The sequence below is a fragment of the Schistocerca americana genome, chromosome 4, assembly GCF_021461395.2.
Source record: "Schistocerca americana isolate TAMUIC-IGC-003095 chromosome 4, iqSchAmer2.1, whole genome shotgun sequence".
NCBI classification, from domain to species: domain Eukaryota; kingdom Metazoa; phylum Arthropoda; class Insecta; order Orthoptera; family Acrididae; genus Schistocerca; species Schistocerca americana.
In genome coordinates, this window is record NC_060122.1 from 540660293 (window position 1) to 540683272 (window position 22980).

The 22980-nt window shown below is 41.9% G+C and overlaps 1 protein-coding gene across 1 annotated transcript in view; it reads right to left on the reverse strand.

The window, feature by feature from the left end:
• LOC124612235 (uncharacterized protein CG1161) overlaps positions 1-13995 on the reverse strand; it is a 38338-nt gene extending 24343 nt beyond the window's left edge. The window contains exon 1 of the mRNA XM_047140313.1: positions 13823-13995. Coding sequence (XP_046996269.1) covers positions 13823-13885 — 63 coding nt within the window. The 5' untranslated portion in view covers positions 13886-13995. The remainder of the gene's footprint in view (positions 1-13822) is intronic.
• Between the last annotated feature and the right edge of the window lie 8985 nt (positions 13996-22980).

The following is a 22980-nucleotide window of genomic DNA, read 5'->3' on the forward strand; positions in this document are numbered from 1 at the left end:
TGCCCCAGTGGCCAACCGAAGCCCTTCATGGTGCACAACGTACAACATCTTTAAGTAAGAAGGCCTCGCAGACCCATACACCGTGCACCCATAATCGAGCCGAGATCGCACAAACGCCCTGTAAAACTGGAGCAGACAAGTCCTGTCAGCTCCCCATGTACTGTGGCTAAGACATTTTGAAACACTTAAAGCCTGACGCGACCGCCGTTTCAGGTCTTTAAGATGAGGTAACCACGTGAGCTTCGAGTCAAAAATAAGCCCCAGAAATCTCACAATGTCTTTAAAAGTAAGAATAGTGTCCCTCATCCTCAACTCAGGAAAGGTTAAAATCAAACGAGAACGGTTAAAAAGAACACACAGACTTCTCGGTGGAAAACTTAAAACCACTCGTCTGCGCCCAGTCATCCAAACGTCTAATAGTAAGTTGCAACTGACGCGTTGTCGTTGCAAGGCTTGAAGACGAGCAAAACAAAGAGAAATCATCCACAAACAAGGAACACTGGACAGGACTTTTCACTATGGACGTAATGCTATTAACAGCGATGGCAAAGAGAGTCACACTTGAAACGCCATCCTGAGGGACACCGTTCTCCTGCTCAAAGCGATCAGACAGGACGTCACCAATTCGGTATCTAAAATATCGTTGCGAGAGGAAAGACTGAATAAAAAGAGGAAGAGAACCACAAAAACCCCATTCGTGAAGTTGCTCCAGGATGAGATACCTCCAAGTGGTATCGTAGGCCTTCTCGATGTCGAAAAATACACCTAGAAGGTGATGACGGCATAGGAAAGCTTGTTGTATAGCCGCCTCCAGGAGGGCAAGGTTATCGAAGGTGGAACGAAACCTCCGGAACCCACACTGAAAGCGACTAAGGAGTTGCCGGGATTCTAACATCCAGGCAAGGCGGCGGTTGACCATCCGCTCCAAGGTCTTCCCCATGCAACTAGTGAGGGCAACACTACGGTAGCTACTCGGGCTCGTGCGGTCTTTCACAGGTTTTAAAAAAGGAATTAAAACTGCCTCACGCCACACGTCAGGAAAGTGACCCGACGCCCAAGTGGCATTAAAAAGTGCGAGGAGGATTTCTTTGTGGCGCACTGTGAGGTGCCATAGCATATGGTAGTGGATCCTGTCGTGACCAGGGGATGTGTCACGAGCTCCAGACAATGCAGAGTCCAGCTCCCACATAGAAAATTGGCAGTTGTAAACTTCATGAGAGGTGGACTGGAAGTCCAGACTACATCTCTCAACAACGGCTCTATGGTGCTGGAAACCTGGATCCTGACTGGTTGTTGCAGTAACTGTCGCAAAATACGCTGCCATAGTCTGGGCAATGTCTCGCAGATCCGTGTGGAGAGAGCCATTATTCATTACAGCAGCTATGGGGCACCTCCCTCCTCTGCCAGAAATTCTCCTGATGGTCTCCCACACAATGGAACTTTTGGTGGGACGATTAATGGTGTTCAGGAACTGTTGCAATGACCTCTTCTTGTTCTCACGAATAATGCGGCGACATCTTGCCCTCGCCACCTGAGAGGCTGCAAGATTCTCAGCAGTCGGCCGACACTTGAACCGACGCAGAGCCGCACGCCTGGTCCTGATTGCAGAGCGGCATTCGGCACTCCACCAAGGCACAGGTGGCCTCTTCCGGTAGCCTGTGGAATGGATGCTGCAGCGGCGTGGTGGACCATGTTGGTAATATGATCCACTCACACCTCAACATTCGCACAGTGTTTGAATTGGGCCAACTGGCTGTAAGTGTCCAGTCAGCTCCACTGAGCACCCATCGTGGTGGTCTCCTTTTGGGGCCCACGCCATCTGGCAGGTGAATCCAGATTGGGAAATGATCACTGCCGTGCAAGTCAGCGACCACTTCCCAGTGAGCACTGGCGGCAAGAGCTGGAGAGCAAAGCAAGAGATCAATGGCAGAGAACGACCCAGTCACTGTGCAGAAATGAGTACTCTGTCCTCCATTGAGCAAGTAGGCACAGGATGACAGGAGAAGCCTCTCAATTGGTCTACCCCTGGGGTAGGTAATTGCAGTGCCCCAAAGCACATTGTGGGCATTACAATCACCACAAATAATGAATGGCTGGGGGAGCTGTGTAAGAAGGTTGGTGAGGGCCGCTTCATCAAGTGCATCATGTGGGGGCAAGTAAAGCGAACATACAGTCAATGGATAACGCATGTGCACGGACACAGCGACGGCCTGTAAAGTCATCGTAAGTGAGAGAGGCGAGGAGTGGTAGTCCGTCCTGACGAAAATACCTAGGCTGCCTCTAGCTCTCTCCCCACGCAGGTCGTCCGTTTTGTGGAGTGTATAGCCTCTTATCTCAGGGGAGTATGATGGATGGAAATACGTCTCCTGGAGACAGACACAGTGGTCTACCCTGAGAGAGTAGACGAAGTTCCTCCACATGTGTCCTGAACCCTTGCAAGTTCCACTGAAGTATGGGAGCCATCTATGTTGGGGGTAGCACCTTCATCCTGTCTCTCCGACGGGGCGGGGAGACCGCAGCAGGTGGAGAGGCATGTGTGGGACGAGATGATTGCCCCATACATACATTGTATTCCATCAACTCTGGGGAAGAGTCAGATGAAGCCTCACATAAAACAACATCCGCATGGTCAGATGGTTTACCACAGGATTTGACCCGCTGTTGCTGCTGTACAGGAGCTTTCTGTGGTTTGGTGGGCTTTGGAGGAGCCGATGTGGGAGTGGTAATTGGCGCACTGGCCTTGGGAACAGCCTCAGCTGTTGGAGGCGCCAGGGGCTGGCCCAAGTTCGCCACTGTACCTTTGTCTGCCGTTCGAGTATGGGCTACTGGCTCTGAAACACTGGCTGCGTTGCAAGTGCACTGACAGCTGCAGGTGTTAGTGCCAACACTCACCACCTCGGTCTGCATTGAGGCATCGACTTTTGGAGTAGGCTTCCGAACCAGGGATGCAAAAGATGTAGCAAATGCGGGAGGTTGCATCGACTTATAGATCTTCTTGGCCTCACCATAGGGGATATGCTTGGTTGTTTTTATTTCCTGGACTTTGCGTTCCTCTAAAAATATTCGGCAGTCCCTACTCCAAACAGGGTGGTTCCCAGAGCAATTAATACATTTAGCCAGAGACGAGTAACCAACTTCTTCATGAGCAGCCTTACCACAGTTTCCACAAGTCGCTTCGCCTTTACATCCTAAGGTGGTATGCCCAAAACGCTGGCATTTAAAACAGCGCATTGGGGTCGGGAAATAAGGCCTCACACTAAGGCGAAGGAAGCCAGCTTTAACATGTTCAGGAAGTTTCGTGCTACTGAAGGTCAGAATAAAGGAGTCGGATTTGACAAGAGTGCCATCAACCCTCTTCATGATGTGTTGGACATCAACGATACCTTCCGGAGCCCACTCACGTTGCAGTTCTTCCTTGGGAATGTCAACTAGATCCCGGCATGTCACAACACCTTTGCTGTAGTTCAAGGTGCTGCGCAATTCAGTGTCTATGGCATACTCTCCAAGGCATTTAGCAGATTGGAGGTTAGTTGCTTGCTGGGAAGTGGAAGTTTCCACTAGCAAGGTCCCATTACGTAAGCGCTTCACCGATTTTAAGGAGCTACAGATTCCCTCCAATCCCTTTTGTATATAGAAGGGCGAAACCTTTTCGAAACTACCCTTCTTCCGTTTCACAATGAGAAACACATTCGAATTACCAGAATGCATTCTGTTACCTAAGACTGGACTTGTCAAAGAAGTGCCGGAGTCAGGGGGACTGACTGCACGAGCCCTCTTAAGATACTGGGAGTGAGAACCTTCCAGCGGCCCACCCTTTCCGCTGGGAGGAAGAAAAGAGGATTGCGAAGGATCCATCTCGGTCCCACGAGCAGCTAGGGAACTACAAGTCCACCTAGACAGAGCCCCGCGTGCCTAGGTAAGCCTTATACAACTGAGGTGCGGCAGGTTCCCCAGAGGTTGCCCGCTAACGACTGTTCCACCTCAACAGCCATGCATCTCATCAGCGCGCAGCACACCTTGAGATTGGGGGGTTGTTTATAGAGGTTTATTCCATTCTCGCGATCCGGGCGATCAAGCCAAGATCCCCACTCCCTGAGACACACAACATTCCACCGCCGCACCGTGCGGCGGTGACAGGTGACAGGACTGGCGGCGCTTACCAGTCCCCAGCTCAGGAACCCCGGGGTCGCCAAGCCCGTACCCAGCATATGAATGCTAAGCCCCTGGGGGCTGAAGTTCCTGGTTAGGCACAAAGGGGCCAGGGGGCAGGTAACACCAGAGGATCACTGTCACCTGTGGGGGAGGGAGTGAGATATGGGCTCAATGGGGCAGGGTCACAGAAGTAGCCTTCTCTTGAGGTTCTTTTTCTCTTTCACAACTTTTGGCACTTGGGAATCTTATGAGATCTTGTCTGCATTGGTGTAGCACTGTAAGAAGAGCAGGCAGCCCTGAAAATTGCAGTTCGTGGTTCTTTCAGCCACTGACTGGCATCAGTTTGCAGATCTGTGGATTTTTGGGGAGAGAATTCCTGAAAGGGAGGATTGTTACTAGTAGACACCAGGAAAGGATGTTGCTTCTTCAGCAGGATGCAATGAGTAGAGATGGTGCTACAGAAACCACAAGAGAAAAAGGACTATCACAACATATTCAAGTTTGTGTGACTACCGAAAATAGATGCTGAGGGACTAAATATGCCAGGTACCACCACTTACCTAGCCATGATAGTGGCACAAGTCTATATCAATGAGTATGGATACAAACTATCATATTTTCCGAGCTTCAAAATACAAGTAATGATCTGTGACCTTCAATTCACCGATGTTCCATTCCTTGATTAGGATAGCACACTTTGGGGATCAGGGAGGGTGATCATTCCCACAGCTGACACATGGTAGTGCACATGATGTATGTTCATGAAGTAATCACCCATAGTGCCCACCAATCAGGTGTTACATACACCAGGAAGACATACTCCCGAAGCACTAGCATTTAAAGCACTGCATTACAGTTGTGAAACACAGTTTCACATTTAATTGGTAAACTACGATTTTAACCTTTTGTGAAAGCAAATCCCCCTCGAAAATATGGATGAGTGCAGCAGCGTCAATATTGCTATCTGGTCTGCCGCAATGTACGCAATTTACAAAGTGGATCCCTTGCCTCTCCAAGTGTTTGTGTAGGTCATCTGTCTGCAGTATTGGATCTTGATGAAAAATTCATCGCTAAATTTAGTTTCTCATAGTGTGTGATGGTAACAGGTACATCAAGTTTTTTTACAAGAGAGTAATGTCCAAGACTAGGTTGGATTTCTCATCTTAATTGAGGCACAACCACTTCATAATTTACTCAGAGCTGACACTTCACCAAACTCGTTTTCAACATACTCCACAAAGAAAACTGGGCTTGTAAAGAGACAAGACCATCTGTCTGTTCAGGTATAGACCATGAACTGTAGGTATTAAGTGTCTGAAAGTTGCTAGGTTTTGTTTTCCTTCCATGGTGCAGCCAATAAGGTAAAGTTCCTCGGGTCATAACGATATCCAACAAACATGTGGGGACCAAACATAAGTTAACCAAAATAAGTGGTGTAAGGTAAAGTGAACAAAGTGGGAAAAGCCATAAGCAACATCAAAGTTGCTGATAATACTAGTATAGCTATAATTGTACATGATGTTTTTCAGAAAATCATTAAGTAGTTCTCTGCAAATGGGCTCTCATTAAACTTTGACAAAACACAGTACCCACAGTTCCACACAGTATATGGAATGACACCATTAATAAATACAGACTTCAATCAGAAATCGGTAGGCCTAGCTAAGGTAGAATATACAAAATTTATAGGTGTATGTATCGATGAGAGGTTGAACTGGAAAAAATACACTGAAGATCTTCTGAAAAGTTTGAGTTCAGCTACTTATGCTATTAGGGTCATTGCAAATTTTGGCGATATACATCTCAGTAAATTAGCTTACCACGCCTATTTTCATTCTCTGCTTTCGTATGGCATCATATTCTGTGGTAACTCATCATTGAGTAAAAGAGTGTTCATTGCACAAAAGCGTGTAATCAGAATAATTGCTGGAGCTCGTCCAAAATCATCCTGCAGACACTTATTTAAAGAGCTAGAGATCTTCACTGTAGGCTCACACTATATTATGTTCACTTATAAAATTTGTTATTAACAATCCGAATGAATTCAAAAGTATTAGCGGTGTACATGGCTACAACATGAGGAGGAGGAGAAAGGATGATCTTCACTAATCAAGATTAAATCTAACTTTGGCTCAGAAGGGGGTAAATTATGCTGCCACAAAAGTCTTTGGTCACTTACCTAATAGCATCAAAAGTCTGACAGATAGCCATGTAGCATTTAAAAGGAAATTAAAAGAATTTCTTAATGGCAACTCCTACTCATTAGATGAATTTTTGGATATAACTCTAACCATAATTTATTAGTTATAAAATACAAACTAAAACTAAAGCAACTGAAGAGAAACGGTGGAAAATTAAGTGGATGGGGCCTGGATAAGTTTACGAATTTCAAAAGGTGGGTTAGGCAACAACTAATTGAAAGAAAGGAAAGAAATGGAATCCAATAGAAGATTAAAGGGTAGCAATGAGAGATGAATCAACGAAGCTAGCAGAGGGTGGAGTGAGGAGGGGGGGGGGTGGGGGTGGAGTGAGGATAGGGGGTGGAGTGAGGAGGGGGGGTGGTGGAGTGAGGAGGGGGGGTGGAGTGAGGGGGGGGGGGGAAATAGGAGGGGGAGTGGGGAGGGGGGGAGTGAGGAGGGGCAAAGTACCAGCAGAATCATTTAACAACAAGTACAGTGTTAAATTTGATTGGCTGGAGGAGAAAATATAAAAATTAAGCAAATGAAAGGGGGCAAAACTGAAGATAGATGCCTAAAAATCAATTGGAAGAAGGTGCAATATGGCAAAGTAGGAATGGCTACAGAAGAACTACATAGCTCCAGATTTATATATGACTAAGGAAAATTTAGATGCTACATGCAAGAAATTTAGGAATATGGGAAGCAGCAGTCTGTAGTGTAGATTCAAAGGATTACATAAGAATGTGTAAACAAAAGAAACTTTTAAACAATTTATGGAAAGTAGAAGATGAAATAAGTAGAATACAATACTGCAAGAAAAAATTGACAGTGCTGAAAACCATACCAAGCACCTGGAGCAGACAACTACTTTTAATTATTAAGATTCTTCTGTTCCTGCTGATATGTAGGATACTTTAGGCAGGTAGAATAATCTAAGATAATAAGAAGAATATAATTTTCTCAATACCAAAAAAAGCAAGTACTGAAAGGTGTGAGTGTTACTGAATATCAGTTTAATAAATTATTATTGCAAAATACTACCATGAATTCTTTACAGGAGAAGGGAGACACAGGTGGAAGCCAGTATCAGGGAATATAAGTTAGCGATCATAGGAACAGTCAAGGTAATACCAACTATGATATATCTTAGAAAGTATGTTTAAGGAAAATAAACCAACATCAAAAGAATTTTTATCTTTAGAACAAGTTTTAGATTATATGAACTCCAATATACTCTTTGGAACTCTGAAGAAGAAGAAGAAGAAGAAGAAATCGTCTGTCCAAAGACTGGTTTGATGCTTATCTACCAGCCAAACCAGTCTTTTCATCAGACTACTTCATAAATTTCTTCTCTCTTTAATTTGATTCAGTACATCTTTAACAATTATCCAATTTGTCAACCTCAGCTTCAGCATATTTCCGTTACACCACATTTCAAAAGCTAATCTCCAATTATCTGAAATTGTTTATTTCTACACCTCACCCCCCCCCCCCCCAACCCCCGTAAGTGCACGTGCACACACTATACACATTAAGAAAAAACTTATCAATATTTACATTAATTGTTAATGTATACCTTTTTCTGAAAATCTTTTCTTGCTCTTGCAAGCCATTTTACATTATCTCTGCTTCAGACATTGCCAGTTATTTTGCTCCTCTAATACAAAAATTCATTTCATAATCTAATGCTCTCTGTATCATCTGATTTAATTTGGTGACATTTCACTAGCCTTGTTTAGTTTTGTTGTTGGCAGTAAACCTCAAAGACTTTACAAAATAGGCTTATTTCCTGTCTATTGATCACTGCTTTTTTATTATTTCATGGCCAGTTTTGGGCAATGTCACCCACTTTCAGACATTTTCTTGTGGTTACAGAAAAACCAATCTTAATGGAACTATCAGTTTCACTTTTTTTATAACAGTACACTTAGTTTTTATTTCTTCAGCCTTGAAATTTCTTCTTTGTTTCCTTTAGTGCTAGCTCAATGTTCTGTCCCATTCTCAATTGCTCCCTCCCTTTCACATCCTTTGATTCTTATAACCACAGCCCAGTTTCCGTATGAGTTTTAGATTATTTCGCTCATTGTATTTTATCCATGATAATTTCAGAATTTTAAAAAGTGTAGTCTACTCAAAATTATTAAAAGAACTCTACATGTATAAATACTATAAATGTGGCTTTGCCTTCTTCAGCCTAATATGTCACAAGGTCAGTACAGACCTGCATTTATCTGCACTTCTCTGGAATCCAAACTGATATTCCCACAAGCTGGCGTCTATCAGTGGTTTAATCATCCTGTAATTAATTCATGTTACTGTGCTACCATGCTGGAGGTTGGGTGCAGAGAAATCTAATACTCTCATGGGGTGAAAGAGGACAGAGAGAACTGAAGAAGATGACATATCCTGCAAAGTTTCCTCACCCAAATAGTTGAATCGCAGGTGGAGATGCAAAGCCATGTCAAAAGATTCAGGAGATCGAATCTAAGGGTACTATGGTTAACTTGTGCACCATGTAAGGCATCCTTCCCCACGTGGTCTGCACTTCTGTAGAGTTTTGATAGTGGCAGGTCAAGCCATAGAAGGGGACCTGAACTCATAGGGCCGAAAAGTGAGAGACTCCCTTTAGTCGCCTCTTATGACAGGCAGTAATACCCCGGACCTATTCTAACCTCCGAACCCGCAGGGGGAGAACTCCAGATAGGAATATCAACTATATAGGAAAAGACAGATCGCTATTTACAGTAAAGAAATCGCATTAAATTGCAAAAAAGCACAGTTAAAAGACACTTGCAACAAGCTTTTGGCCATAGCCTTCATCAGAAAAAGAGAAAAAAACATTCATATATACAAGCAAGCACACCTCATGCACACATGACCGCTAACTTCAGCAGCTCAAGAGAGAATGGCATTCTGGCCCAATGTGCTGGAGTTGGCAGTCATGTTTGTGTGGGGTGTGCTTGCTTGTAAGTAAGAATGGCGTGCGTTTCTTTTGCTGATGGAGGCTGTGGCCAAAAGGTTTTTATAAGTGTCTTCATTGTGCTTGTCTGCAACTTAACAAGTGTCCTTTACAGTAAGTAGCATTATTTTTTCCTACATTGTTAACTTACTACCATGACTTATTAAAGTGACAATTTGGTTAAACACACTCCTGTCTGTGACTGCTTCTTTTGGCATTGAGATTATTACAACCTTTAAGTCTGACTTTACTTCACCTGTCTCGTATACTGCATACCAAAAGGAAGTCTTATGTTTGTTTCACTCAAAAATCTTAATAATTCTGAGGAAATTTCATCTAGTGTGGGTGCCAAAATGTTTTGACTTTTGTCTCCCTGTCAAGTTTTTGCAAAATCTAAATCTCCCAACTCATCTTCTATTACTTCCCCCTCACTTTCCACATATTGCTTATTTTCTTTGTAAGCTCTTCTGTACATTTCTGCATTTCCCTTCTTTGCTCAGTACTAGCCTACAGTAAGGTGTTGACATTCATACAGCTGCTTCTCTATTAGCAAAGAGAGTCATTTTCCTACAGGTAACATCTATGTTTATCATTTCATCAATTTAATTCTATTTCTCTTGTGTTACCCAAGGAATTTTCCTGACCTTGTCTTTTGATCTATTTGATCCTCTACTGTCCTCACTATTTCATTTCTCGAAGTTGCCTATTCATCTTCATTGTTCCATTTGAAATTCTTTATAACCAATTATTCTTTCACCTTATCCAGGTCCCACCACAATTATTCTTTCACCTTATCCAGGTTCCACCATCTTAATTTCCCAACTTTCTGCAATTTCTTCATTTTTATCTGCATTTCTTAATCAACAAATGAGGGTCAGAATTTACTTTTGCCCCTGGCAACACTTGCAGCTTAAAATATATTTCCTAGATGTGCTGCTCTGTGATGTTGGATCAGAAACTACCATCAAAAGCAGAATAAATGGCAGTATAAATGGCAGTATAATCAAGACCTGTCCAGCAGAAAGTTCAAGAGTGATGTTGCCCCACCGCAGAATCTTGTGGTGACAAAGTGATCTGTGACGCAGCATGAAATCTCCATCTTCATTCCATATTTAATACATTATCCGTCATTCATAACAAACTGGAAGTGAAGTCAAAAGAGCTGTATGATGAAATAAAAAAAAGTCTCCAAACAGTATTCTGAAGAACATTACATAAACATTCAAATATGATAATTGAAATTCCTGGTAGAATGTAAATAATTTAGGAGAAAAGTGCTGGAATATTTCAGTTCTACAGCTTTACTTGTATGAGGGATTGTGTTGAGTAGAGTGGGGAAGGGGAGAAATGGGGCAGGGAGTGGAAGGAAGGTTTGAAGTATGGTGACTGACAGATGGGAGGGAGCCAGCGTGTGCAAAGGTTAGGAATGCAGGAGGGAGAGGTGATAGGTGGAAGAAGTACGAAAGCACATGGGCACTGGCGATGTTGAATTAGCGCAGCACATAGAGGAGTGGATTTGGAGGGGGCAGCAGAACAGAAGAAGGGGAGAGTGGGGAAGAGGGCTTGAGCGTAGGATGCATGAAGGCTTGGTCCTCGGGTTGGGTGCTAGCAGAGATTGAGGCAAGGAGGAGTATGGGAACACAGGATGTGTCACAATGATAAGTCCCATCCACACAGTCCACAGCAGCTGTTGTTGTTGGAGAGGAGGCGGCATGTGGCACAGTCTGTGAAGCAGCCACTGAAATCCAGATTGTTGCTCCCAGCAGAGAATTCCTCCAATCTTGGCCACATTTGGGCAATGGCCTTTCATTGAGGTCAACGGCTGGTTAGCAGTCATGTCCAAATAAAGTGCCGTGCAGAAACTGCGACAGCCCCAGTATTTCACAGGTAGCCCTGCCTCTAGATGGGATACAATAAGCCAGTAATGGAACTGGAGTAGGATGTTCTGGCTGTATGTCCCTAACAGGTCCAACCTGAGCCAGACAGAGGGTTTGGTGTAGTTAGGAAGGTTTCCACTAGATCTGTTTGTACACCTTACCCTCAGAGGAGTAATTATATGCAAAATTTAATTAGTTAGATGATAAGGAATGAGATGGTGGATTTGGGGTCTGAAGGACATTACAAAAGGTAGTGTTTGAAAGTGGCAAGGTCACAGGCATGGAGGATTTAGAGCAAAGGGAGGCAGTGGCAACAGTGATGAGTAAGGATCCTGGTGGTAATAGGGTGTCTACGTAAATCCTTACAAGAAGACGATTAAGAGTAAATACCATGCAGGTATTTTTCTGTTTAACAGTGTACAATATGAACCAACACAGATTTTTTTCTATTTTTCAATATTATGTTTCTGAATTTACATTACAATTTTAGTTATTCACACACGAAAGTGTATTGAGTTTGAAGCAAATGTTACAGACAATGAATTGGGTTCTTGGGCTATGCTATAGACCACTCTGTTATCACAACCTTCATTTATTTTTTCTTTTAACCACTTTTGCAACTTGTTCCAGACCTCAGGTTAAGCTATATACCGTCATGTCACCACAATCAAGAGTTAAGACGAGAACACCATGCCAGCCCCAACAGTCAGTAATTTTAACCCCTGATGATGGAGATGGCCACCGAAAGCCTAAGTGTTTTCCTCTAATTTGAAGAGTTCTCGGGTATCCCACCAGGTAGTGTCGTAATTTCTCCACAATATTTCGGCAGACGGACATGCTGCCATCTTCAGGTTGTTCCTGTGTCAGGAGAAATTACGACACTACCCGGTTGGATACCCGAGAACTGTTCAAACTGGTTACGCCAGGAAAACTTCAGATTGTTTTCTTCTGAGTGACAGAGCTGGCAACCTGAAGAGATTTTATTGAAGTTTAGAGGAAGTGGGATGAGGAGATGGTGAGTTGGTGCATTCATTCATCCATCGTGTTCTGTACACCTCCAAGAAGAATCTTCAAGGATGTGGACCTAATCAAAATATACATTAACATAAGATGAAGACATCATAAAAACTTAAACTGTAGGCCTATACTGTGTTAACAAGTTACTATCACTATTTTTACAGTCATAAATACCAAGTCCTACTTATATTACAGTATTGCACTGCAGCTTCATGCTACAGCTACTTGACATGCAGCTGTCATCTCATTCCCTGGATTTAAATCAATAATTTGTGAGGAGAATGAACTGAAGAACACATACGTAGAAAATTTGCCTTGGCAGATAAACAGAAGTAACATTCAAAATACACTGTTATAAAATTTACTTAAAATGCAAAAGTGCAAAGCCACAGCAAGCAGCATGCATGTTCTTAAAATGCAAAAGTGCAAAGCCACAGCAAGCAGCTGGCAGCATGCATGTTGGGGAATAATGTAATTCATGTGCTCTTGCTGAGAAGGGAGACAAGAAAATTTAGAGAATAAACTTCAGTTTTTTTAGTCCTGTCATGAACTGAATACAGCAACTTTAGACACGTTTTGTAATTTAAGGAACTGATTACAAAGAAAAGAAGGTTCCATGAACATACCTTGCAACTGATTTATTTCATATAGCTGCATAGGGACTATAATATGAGAAGTATGTTTTTGTGGTGTAGGTTGGCAGTCCAGTCAGCAACTTGGATAAATACAGCCTTTTTTCCCAAATGTAAAATATGGGCAAGAGTTACTCAAAACTATTACGACTTATAATATCTTTTATAGCCGTCACATTTGTTGACAAATTCTGTTTGTACTGGGTAACTTTAAGAGACCAGGATTTAATATTGCGATTTCAATCATATTTTCCGTTTTGGAACCTTAATTGCAATCAGGCAGAAAACGGATTTAAAAAGGTTGCAGAAGTCGCAAATTAATGTCAGTACTCCACAACACGGCAGGTGACAATACGAATGAATGGGCAACATTCGTTATTTTATTTAAAACCTTTGACATACTCCGCCGGTTAAGAAATGAGAGGGCGTGACAGTGTTAAAATGAGTGTGTCAGCCGACAGATTAAGGAGACGTTCAACGTTTTATGCATATTGACATTAACAATTCGTTTCCTTTGAAACTTCTGACGCACTTCTTCCCGTCAATTGCATTGAAGAAAGGCATGTGGCTCCAACCTGACGATCGGATAGTCTAAAGAAATAATATTCTCTGTGGTGCAATTTGCAGTTGCCTATAGCGAAAGCTAAAGGTGATGTGATATGATTAAGTTCCACAAAAAGAGGCCATCGAAGTCTGTACCCTACCACCATTCAAAACGCAAACGAGACAAAAACATTACAAATGATTCTTCAGCTTATACCAAACACTATACGTTAATAAATAGTTTTAATGTTTTCACGCAAACGAGACAGAAACATACTATTAATAATTCTTCAGCTGATACCAAACACTATTCGTTAAGAAATGGTTTTAATGTTTTTAATCATTTAAGAGCGTAAATGAAATTATAGGGCAACATCCATACGTCACTTATTCGACGTATAATTAATCAAAACAGGCCCTTACTAAACACTACCTTTCTAAATACAAGTGTGAACAACAAACCTGTGCACGTTCTATACAGCTCAGTAATATTAAGCACCAACAAATTACTGTTCTACACAACATTTGAAATAGCTGAACAGTTCTCTCTATTCTCTAATCCCCAATCATAACACTTTGCACAGCAGCTGTCATACGCCTTCCTATTTCCACAGATTATACTTCTAGCGCACAGAGATTTAAGCCGAGTTCGCACACACAAAAGGTGTCGCCACAGATGTTGGCATACTACAGTTGCAACGCTGTTGTGGGTGAACTTAAAAGTTTTTAGTGGCGCAACTTAAAGGACGCAACCACAAAAAGTTAAACTTGGTTGTACTTTATTCCGCCACTTTTCTTCCACCACTATCCCCTGGTGCCATATTTCGAAACACGAGCATTCTGTCGCAGTTATCGTGAAGTAATTGCAGTTGTATTGCATCCGATTTCATCAGTGTGTTATCATTTTATTACTGAAAAAAGTAAAAGCAGTGGTCAGCATGTTCACAGCTTCTGGAACTACAAGAACAGCAACTTATGTTTAATTTTTTGCAGCAGTGCGTGTGCATGGCGGAGGTGGCGGAGGGGGCAATGTTTCGAGACCAATGACGTATCCCACAATCTTAAAAGATTTTTGAATAAATAAACTTAACATATGAAACCTAAAAAGCGAGTCGTATAAACTTCGTGATTTGTGAGACCAAACATTGTAATTGTGAATTTATATGCAAGAAAGTGATGTGGTAGCTGTTAAACTACAAATTAATTATTCAAAATGTCTATATCAACGAATGCAATAAAATTCTAAAATCTTGGAACAGTGGCACGTTTGCTGATGATATTTACATGCCAGCTGTTGGTTAGTTTGCCATTGGAGAAAGGGTTTTCATCTCTGAGTGTTATTTCTTTTATACACGTGTTTGGGAACCCCTGTGCGAAAACTATTTTCGGATCCGACGTACGGGTTTCGTCTCCATTGTATTTAACTCTTGTCACAGGTCTAGTCTGCATACCCGCCCATATGATTTCAATTGATGCCATACTGAAAGCTGTGCAACTACATAGCATCTATGGCATCCTGTGTGAACGGTAGCTCACGATGCCACTACAGAAAGTCGGAAGCTGTGGCGTCACGTTAGCTGTGTGTGTGAACCTGGCTTTAAAGATATAAATAATTTAGGACTAAAGCACGAGCACGAAGCACAAGTAAAGCTGTGAGTACCGGCCGTGAGTCGTGCTTCGGTGGCTCAGTTGGTAGAGCACTTGCCTGCGAAAGGCAAAGGTCCCGAGTTCGAGTCTCGGTCGGGCACACAGTTTTAATCTGCCAGGAAGTTTCATATCAGCGCACACTCCGCTGCAGAGTGAAAATCTCATTCTGGAAACATCCCCCAGGCTGTGGCTAAGCCATGTCTCCGCAATATCCTTTCTTTCAGGAGTGCTAGTTCTGCAAGGTTCGCAGGAGAGCTTCTGTAAAGTTTGGAAGGTAGGAGACGAGGTACTGGCAGAAGTAAAGCTGTGAGTACCGGCCGTGAGTCGTGCTTCGGTGGCTCAGTTGGTAGAGCACTTGCCCGCGAAAGGCAAAGGTCCCGAGTTCGAGACTCGGTCGGGCACACAGTTTTAATCTGCCAGGAAGTTTCATCAGTATACTTCAATCAAATTTTTCATAAGGGTAAATAAAACAAGTTGAAAGATATGTTCAGTAAACTATATAAAAAATACATGAAAAGAAGCATTAATGTCATATCTCAACGACGAACTTAAAACTTGTAGCACAGAGCAGGAGCATTAAGAGGAGCTATGGCTCAATTTTAAAAGAATAGTTGATCATGCACTGGACAGATACACTGATCATCCAGAGCATTATGATCATCTATCCAATAGCCAATGTGTCCACCTTTGGCACAGATAACAGCAGCAACACGTAATGGCATCATGGTAAGGAAACAGTGAGGGCTTGGTATGTCCTTGGAGGGATCTGGCATCACATCTGTACAAACATGTCACCTAATTCCCGAAAATTCCGTGGAGTGGGATGATGAGCTCTGATACCACATTCAATCTCATACCAGATGTATTCGACCATGTTCAGATCTAGCGAGTTGGGGTAGCAGCACATCACTTGGAACTCATCACTGTGTTCCTTGAAACACTTCATAGCTCTCTTGACCTTGTAACATGGAGCATTATCTTGATGAAAAATGCTACTGCGAACAGGCTTGGCTCTGAGCACTATGGGACTTAACATCTGTGGTCATCAGTCCCCTAGTACTTAGAACTACTTAAACCTAAGTAACCTAAGGACATCACACACATCCATGCCCAAGGTAGGATTCGAACCTGCGACCGTAGTGGTCACGCGGTTACAGACTGAAGCGCCTAGAACCGCACGGCCACACCGGCCGGCTACTGCGATGTGGAAGCATGATCGTCATGAAGGCATGTACGTGGTCAGCAAGCAGTGTACGATACCCCTTAGCCATCATGGTGTGTTGCACAAGCTCGATTGAACCAATAGATGTCCATGTGAATGTGACCCAGAGTATAATGGAGCCGCCGCCATGTTGTCTCTGTCCTGCACCTGCAGTAAGGTGTCAAGGAGCTGGTCCCCTGGAAGACGACGGATTCGCGCCCTCCCATCAGCGTGATGAAGAAGGTATCAGGATTCATCAGACCATGCACTACTCTATAACTGCGCCAACGTCCAGTGCTGATGATCAGATGTTGTTGTCGTGTTGTTAACATTCACACATGCATGGGTCGTTGACTGTGGAGGCCCATTGTTAGGAGTGTTTGGTGTTCTGTGTACAGACCCACATATATATGGCCCAGAATTAAAATCTGATTTTAGCTCCGCCACAGTTAGCCGCCTGTCCTGTTTTACCAGTGTGCCTAGCCTACGACATCCAACTTCTGTAATGAGTGGTGGTCGCCCAGTGTCGCAATGTCTGGATGTGGTTTCACTTTGGTTTCGCCACATGTTGAAGACATTCACCATAGCATTCCTCTAACACCCAAGAAGTCGTGCAGGTTCCGAAATGCTCGTGCTTAGCCTCCGGGTCACCACAATCTGCACTCGGTTAAACTCAGATAGATTGTGTGCCTTCCGCATTTTACACACAGACAGCACACTCACTGATACTACATTCACCTGTGTGTGTTTGACTAGCAGTCATTCCTAGCCAGGTGATGCCACGTGACGCTGGGTTTATATCGACAGAAGGTCAGTGATCATAATTTTCTGGTTGATCAGTGTATGTACCCAGTAGAACAGTTGTTAATGAGGGGGATCCTCCATAGCATACTATCACTGTAAAGAAACTTCTGAAGAAACAGAGTCTATTGGTATAAGAGGTGTAAATAGTGATGGAACAAAGACTGGTTTTACAACTCATTGGTCAGTCGATTGTTTTTTCGTTCAGTCGATTTTCACAGTCAAATGAAACAACCGAATGAAACTAGTCTCTGCAGCCGTGGCAGCTATATGAATGTTTTTACTCACTCATTGGGTTTAAGTGGCTTCACTCAATGTAAGACAACCGACTGAAACAAGTCTCGATCAGTTGTCGTTGACTGTGGAGGCCCATTGTTAGGAGTGTTTGGTGTTCTGTGTACAGACCCACATATATATGGCCCAGATATAAAATCTGATTTTAGCTCCGCCACAGTTAGCCGCCTGTGTTTTCACTCTCTCACCAGGTTTGAGTGATTTCAATCAATGTGAGGCAACCGACTGAAACAAGTCTCCACCAGTTGGGCTATTATATGAATGTTTTCACTCATTCACCGGATTTGAGTGATTTTATTTACCTAATTTTTCGGATTTTTCTGTTATACATTAACCGTGAATAGCGTTGACAACTTTTTCAGATACAAATAGACTATCTAATTTCAAGTAGATGTGAATGAAAGTTATATTTATAAAAATTAAGTATGTTCAAAATATACGTATTTACTTACTGAAGTACGAATTTTCGTACTTGTGGCATTAAATATCAGTTTTTTGTTGGTTTTAGAAGTTTTATAGCTGGTGCTGTACTGCCATTTTATGTATCTACAACTATAAATGAAGTGACATTTTAACAGATTTTTATTAGGTGGATTCTTGACTGTTTTTGTTTTCAGTACAGATTTTACTGTGGATTTTAAATAACTTCCTTATAAGCTAGAGACTTGAAACTTTCAGCTTAACTCAAGACTAGATGACAAGCCAATATTAACTCACTTTCTTTTGTGGTGTGTAGCGAAGAGTAGGTACTTTGAGTACCACTGCTATTTCCCTGCTTTCTTTTTCCAGTCGCAAATGTTTCATAGTTAAGAAAGATTGTTGCTAAGCTTCGTTATGAGCTCTATTCACTTTAATTTTGGCATTCGCGATCTTTTCGTGAGATATGCGTAGGAGGAAGTGATATATTGGTTGACTCAGTTGAAGAGAAACTGAAGTTTGCCGTATATCTCTGGTGTAAGGTCATCAAAATGTTTTGAATCAACTGAAAAACTTCACACACACAAGACTAAAAAGCAGAAAACACCTATTTAAATAGAAAACTTTTTAATATAACACCGTTCGAAAATGGACTAATAAGTATAAAGCCTCTCCTATCCCCATGCAGACTCCTAACACCATACAGACAACCCAGGAAATTTGTGCTTTTGAATTTTTAATTGCTATGATACTGCCTGTAAAACTGAAAACGTTTTGCGTAAATAGACTACCAACGAGTAATTTTTTGTACAAAATATTTACCATCCACACAAATAAATGGCAGAATATTCAAATGATTTTGCATTTGTGGACATCATCACATGTTGCCCATAAATGGAACGCAAACTGTCACTAAAACGAGGCAAGGTGGTTCCTCACTTCTTCATTTATCCTTGATGGAACCATTGCACTGAGCTTTGCAGCCCCAAGTAGGTCTGCAGTACGTCGAAACTTAACAGGATTGCTCCTACCTTGAGGACGTCCAGAGGCGTATTGTAGGGATGTCTGTACGACTGTCTGGGGTAAAATCGTACTTTTTTTGGTGCCTCAGGAAATTCTATAGATTGGAAATAAATCGATTGTAATAAACCCTAGTTAACATTAATTAAATGGTGACCGAACTATAGATAGTTCCTTCGTTCTAGTCTGTTCAAAACCCAGCAGGAAGCACACCTAGACGCTCCTCTATACATGTACAGTATGTTCCAAAACGATCTTTACAACTTTTATCACGAATATTTCAAACTTAGCAATAGGTAGAAAGGTATGGTTTGCAGTATAATGTTCACACACATCTAAAGTCACTTTTTTTCTTATTTTCCCATGTTAGTTATTAACAGCCCTAGCCCTTCAGCGGTTGGTACAGTGTGTGACACCCAAGTCATGCAAAACATAATTACATTTTTCCTTTGGTGGGGCTAGCATGAACTGTGAGCTCGTATCAGAGCAGCAATAACACACATTAATGAGGGCATCTCTTAGATATCCTGTGTGCTACAGCTGGCACACACATTTAAGGTGATCATCCATTTTCAAAAGCAATTTGGGAGTCCTATTTATCGCATATTTAACAATTATGAAACGATTTATCCTGAAATAGTCGTTCGTTTCACATGCATCGGTATGCTGTCACTGAAAGCGCATTTTCCCAAATGAGTAATATATGGAACAGTGACAAAACACAGTTTGTTGTACAAACTATGACAGCAACATTAGTGACTAAAGTGAATTATGATGAAACTTGAGTTGAATGTTCTCATATGCTGTTGAAGAATACAGATATGCTGAAGAAAATTTACAGCACTGATGAATGCCGTACATCTGTTCACACTCTTTCAGTTTAGAACACACTAATAAAGCATAAATTAATGTGCTTTTATGAAAAATTAAAGTGATAGATTGCATTTATTACATCCAATTAAGACTTTTTTCTTCAATATCAAAATTTTTAATGTGTCCCGAATCTGTGACTAGAAAATATGGTCACATTAACACAATGAACTCTGTTAACCAGCTACTAGAACATTAGGTGTGTATGAACATTATGCCACAAACCGCACTTCTTTATCTATCCCCATTTCTGAAATATATGTGATCAAAGCTGTAAAGATCACTTATGAGCACACTGTATTTTCCATACTTCCTTCTTGAAACAACAAGATGCCACCAACAATGCTCGACTGCATGTACCATGATGCCAACTCGCCCACAAAGAAAATGAATATTTTAAATGTCATTTGCCTTCCACTCGCTCTGCTGTATTAAAACTGATTTAATTTATGTTCATATTCCCTACTGTAGATGAGTGCTATGTTTGAACATGAATGCCTCTGCACTGCACTTTCACAAAACCTTGTTACTCTTGTGCAAAATTTATATCTGCCAGTAAGTAAGACACACCCATCTGCTGTCGTTGTTAGCATCGAATTCAAATGAGGAAACATTCTCCCTCTCATGTCCCCACTCCCTTCGATACATCATGGCCAGTGACCAACTTAAGTGTGTCTGGGAAAATAATCCGAAATCTGGGGTTTGCGAAGTTTTTCTTTGGGGTCAGGAGTTTAAGTGATGGCAGGTCTACTCCAGCGATACGCTAGCTTAATCAGATATGTGTTAATGGTACCTGGAACAATTAATCCACAACAATACATGAATCAGTCTTAAATGTTGAAAAGCAAAATTACTCCAGCCAGTGCACACTTAAATGAACATGTATGCTGCTTATTTTAACTTTGGCATACGCCTGTGATACATCTTCAGTTAACCCTAGGGGTATAATATAGCACTGCTTTAGTTCAACTAACTAGAGTTTTGCAGGCTAGTTTCACTCAGAAGAATGAATGGATAACTCAGTCAGCTAAAACACTAAGGACTTGTTTCAGTTAAATAATGAATACATGGTTCAACTGACAGTAAAACTACTGATTGTTTTCAACTGAAAAGAAAGAATGAATAATTCAGTCAATGTGAAAAGTTACAACGGTGTCGAATCTTGTCATTCAGTTGCTCCCACTGTCTGTTTTCACTCTTAAAATAAATAAATAAATAAATCAATGAATAAAAACCCCATTGACAGGTAAAACTGCAATTGACTGATATGTTCGTTTTCATTCAGTTGCCTCCACATACTAGTTTCATTCAAAAGAATGAAAGAGTAGTCCAACCAGCTGAACGATTGTTTTTATTTGGTTGCTGCCACATACTGATTTCACTAAAAAACATAATCAATAATTCAACCAATATGTAAAGCCGGGTTCACAAAGGCAACAAAAGTATCGCCACTGCTAATGGCGAACTGCAGTTGCTTTGTAGTTGCATGTGTGAACTCCTAGTTTTCGGTGGCGCCATTTAAAAAGAGCAACTTCTGTCACGCCACAGAAAGTTGAACTTGGTTCTACTTTGTTGCGCAATTTTGCCTTCTCCACAATCGAATAACGTCATTCGATTGCTACCTCGCGGCTGGGTCAAACCTTTCTAGTGCGTATTCGTTCGCAGATAGTGCTTCTGTTTGTGCGTTTGTCATTAATATGTCGCAAAAGTAGTCAACAGCGACAATTATTAGAATCTTGGAGGTGTATCAAGAACGAGAATGCCTTTGAAACCACAAAAGCGAATCATACAAAGACAAAAATTTGAGATATGCTGCATTAGTTGAAATAGTAAACAGCTTGCGTGAACTGATGTAGCTACAACAAAATTAAAAATTCGAAGCATTCGAAATGCTCACATGAATGAACATAAAGAAGTACTGAAATGACTTAAGAGTGGTGCGTCTACAGACGGTATTCATAAACCCAGCCTTGCTTGGTTTGAAGCTGCAGACCGGTTCTTAAAACATGTAGTCCAGACAAGAGAGACGAGAAACACTTTGGTAAGTAATATTTTACATTTATTATTTTTCCAAAACACCTTACTTAGTAATATGTAGAGCCGTTTAATCAGCTGAGACAGGTGACGCCATTTTGCAAACTGCGCAATTACGAAGAATTTGTGGCGTCCTGCGTGAACGGTAGCTCACACGCCACTTCGGAATGACTTGACTTGTGGCGATACTTTAGTTGCGTGTGTGGACCCGGCTTAAAACTACAACCGAATAAATCGATTGTTTTCCAACAATCGATTGAATCGATTGTTTTCATTCGAATGTTCTCATCACTATGTGTAAAAGAAAGCATAGGACTGTACAGGATGTTTGGAAATTCCCTTTATCAAGTCCTAGGACTTGTAGAGAGTAGTGAGTAGATAATATTTTGAGTTGGAACCCATATCCAGAATGTTGTGTCTAGGCAAGACAGCCTAGACACAATGAGAGGAAGCCGAAAGGCACGTGCTTAAACTCACGCAGGCTGGCGTGAGGTCTGAAACAGGATAAGTAATGAATGCTATAAAGAAAAGTACGTAGCTTCTGGAATACTTAACTTTAATCCATAATTGTAGAACATCGCTCTTGATGATACATGCTTCATAATATTAATTAGCAATTGAATACGGCGCCTTGCTAGGTCGTAGCAAATGTAGCTGAGGGCTATGCTAACTATCGTCTCGGCAAATGAGAGCGTAGTTGTCAGTGAACCACGGCTAGCAACGTCGGCTGTACAACTCGGGGCGAGTGCCAGTACGTCTCTCTAGACCTGCCGTGTGGTGGCGCTCGGTCTGCTATCACTGACAGTGGCGACACGCGGGTCCGACGTATACTAATGGACCGCGGCCGATTTAAAGGCTACCACCTAGCAAGTGTGGTGTCTGGCGGTGACACCACACAGAAACGTACCGTTTCCATGCTACAACCGATTGAAAACATGCTTGTAAAGCGACCACTCTTCTAAGTAATTGATTAGGTGTGACCCAGTACATCAGGTGTTTTACAATTCCACTGATTATTAGATAAGGAAATTGTTTGTATATTCGTTGACAGGTTCGCTTAAACGTGTTAAGAATGGTCTCTTCCAATTCGGGTGTGTGGTCTCTCCTTAGAGCACCAAAGTCACGCCTGCTAATTGTGAAGGTACATTTTCTCGAAGCTGCTGCGTCATTGTGGCGAAAAGGGTATGCAATTTAGTCAGACATTTTGGAGAATGATCTTTATAAAAGCAACGAGCAGCTTTTCCATTACTATGAGCTCCGCCATTCGGAAGGATGATGCAGGTGTATTCTGCAAATATGTACTCAACCATATTGCTGTAACACTCACACATATGTG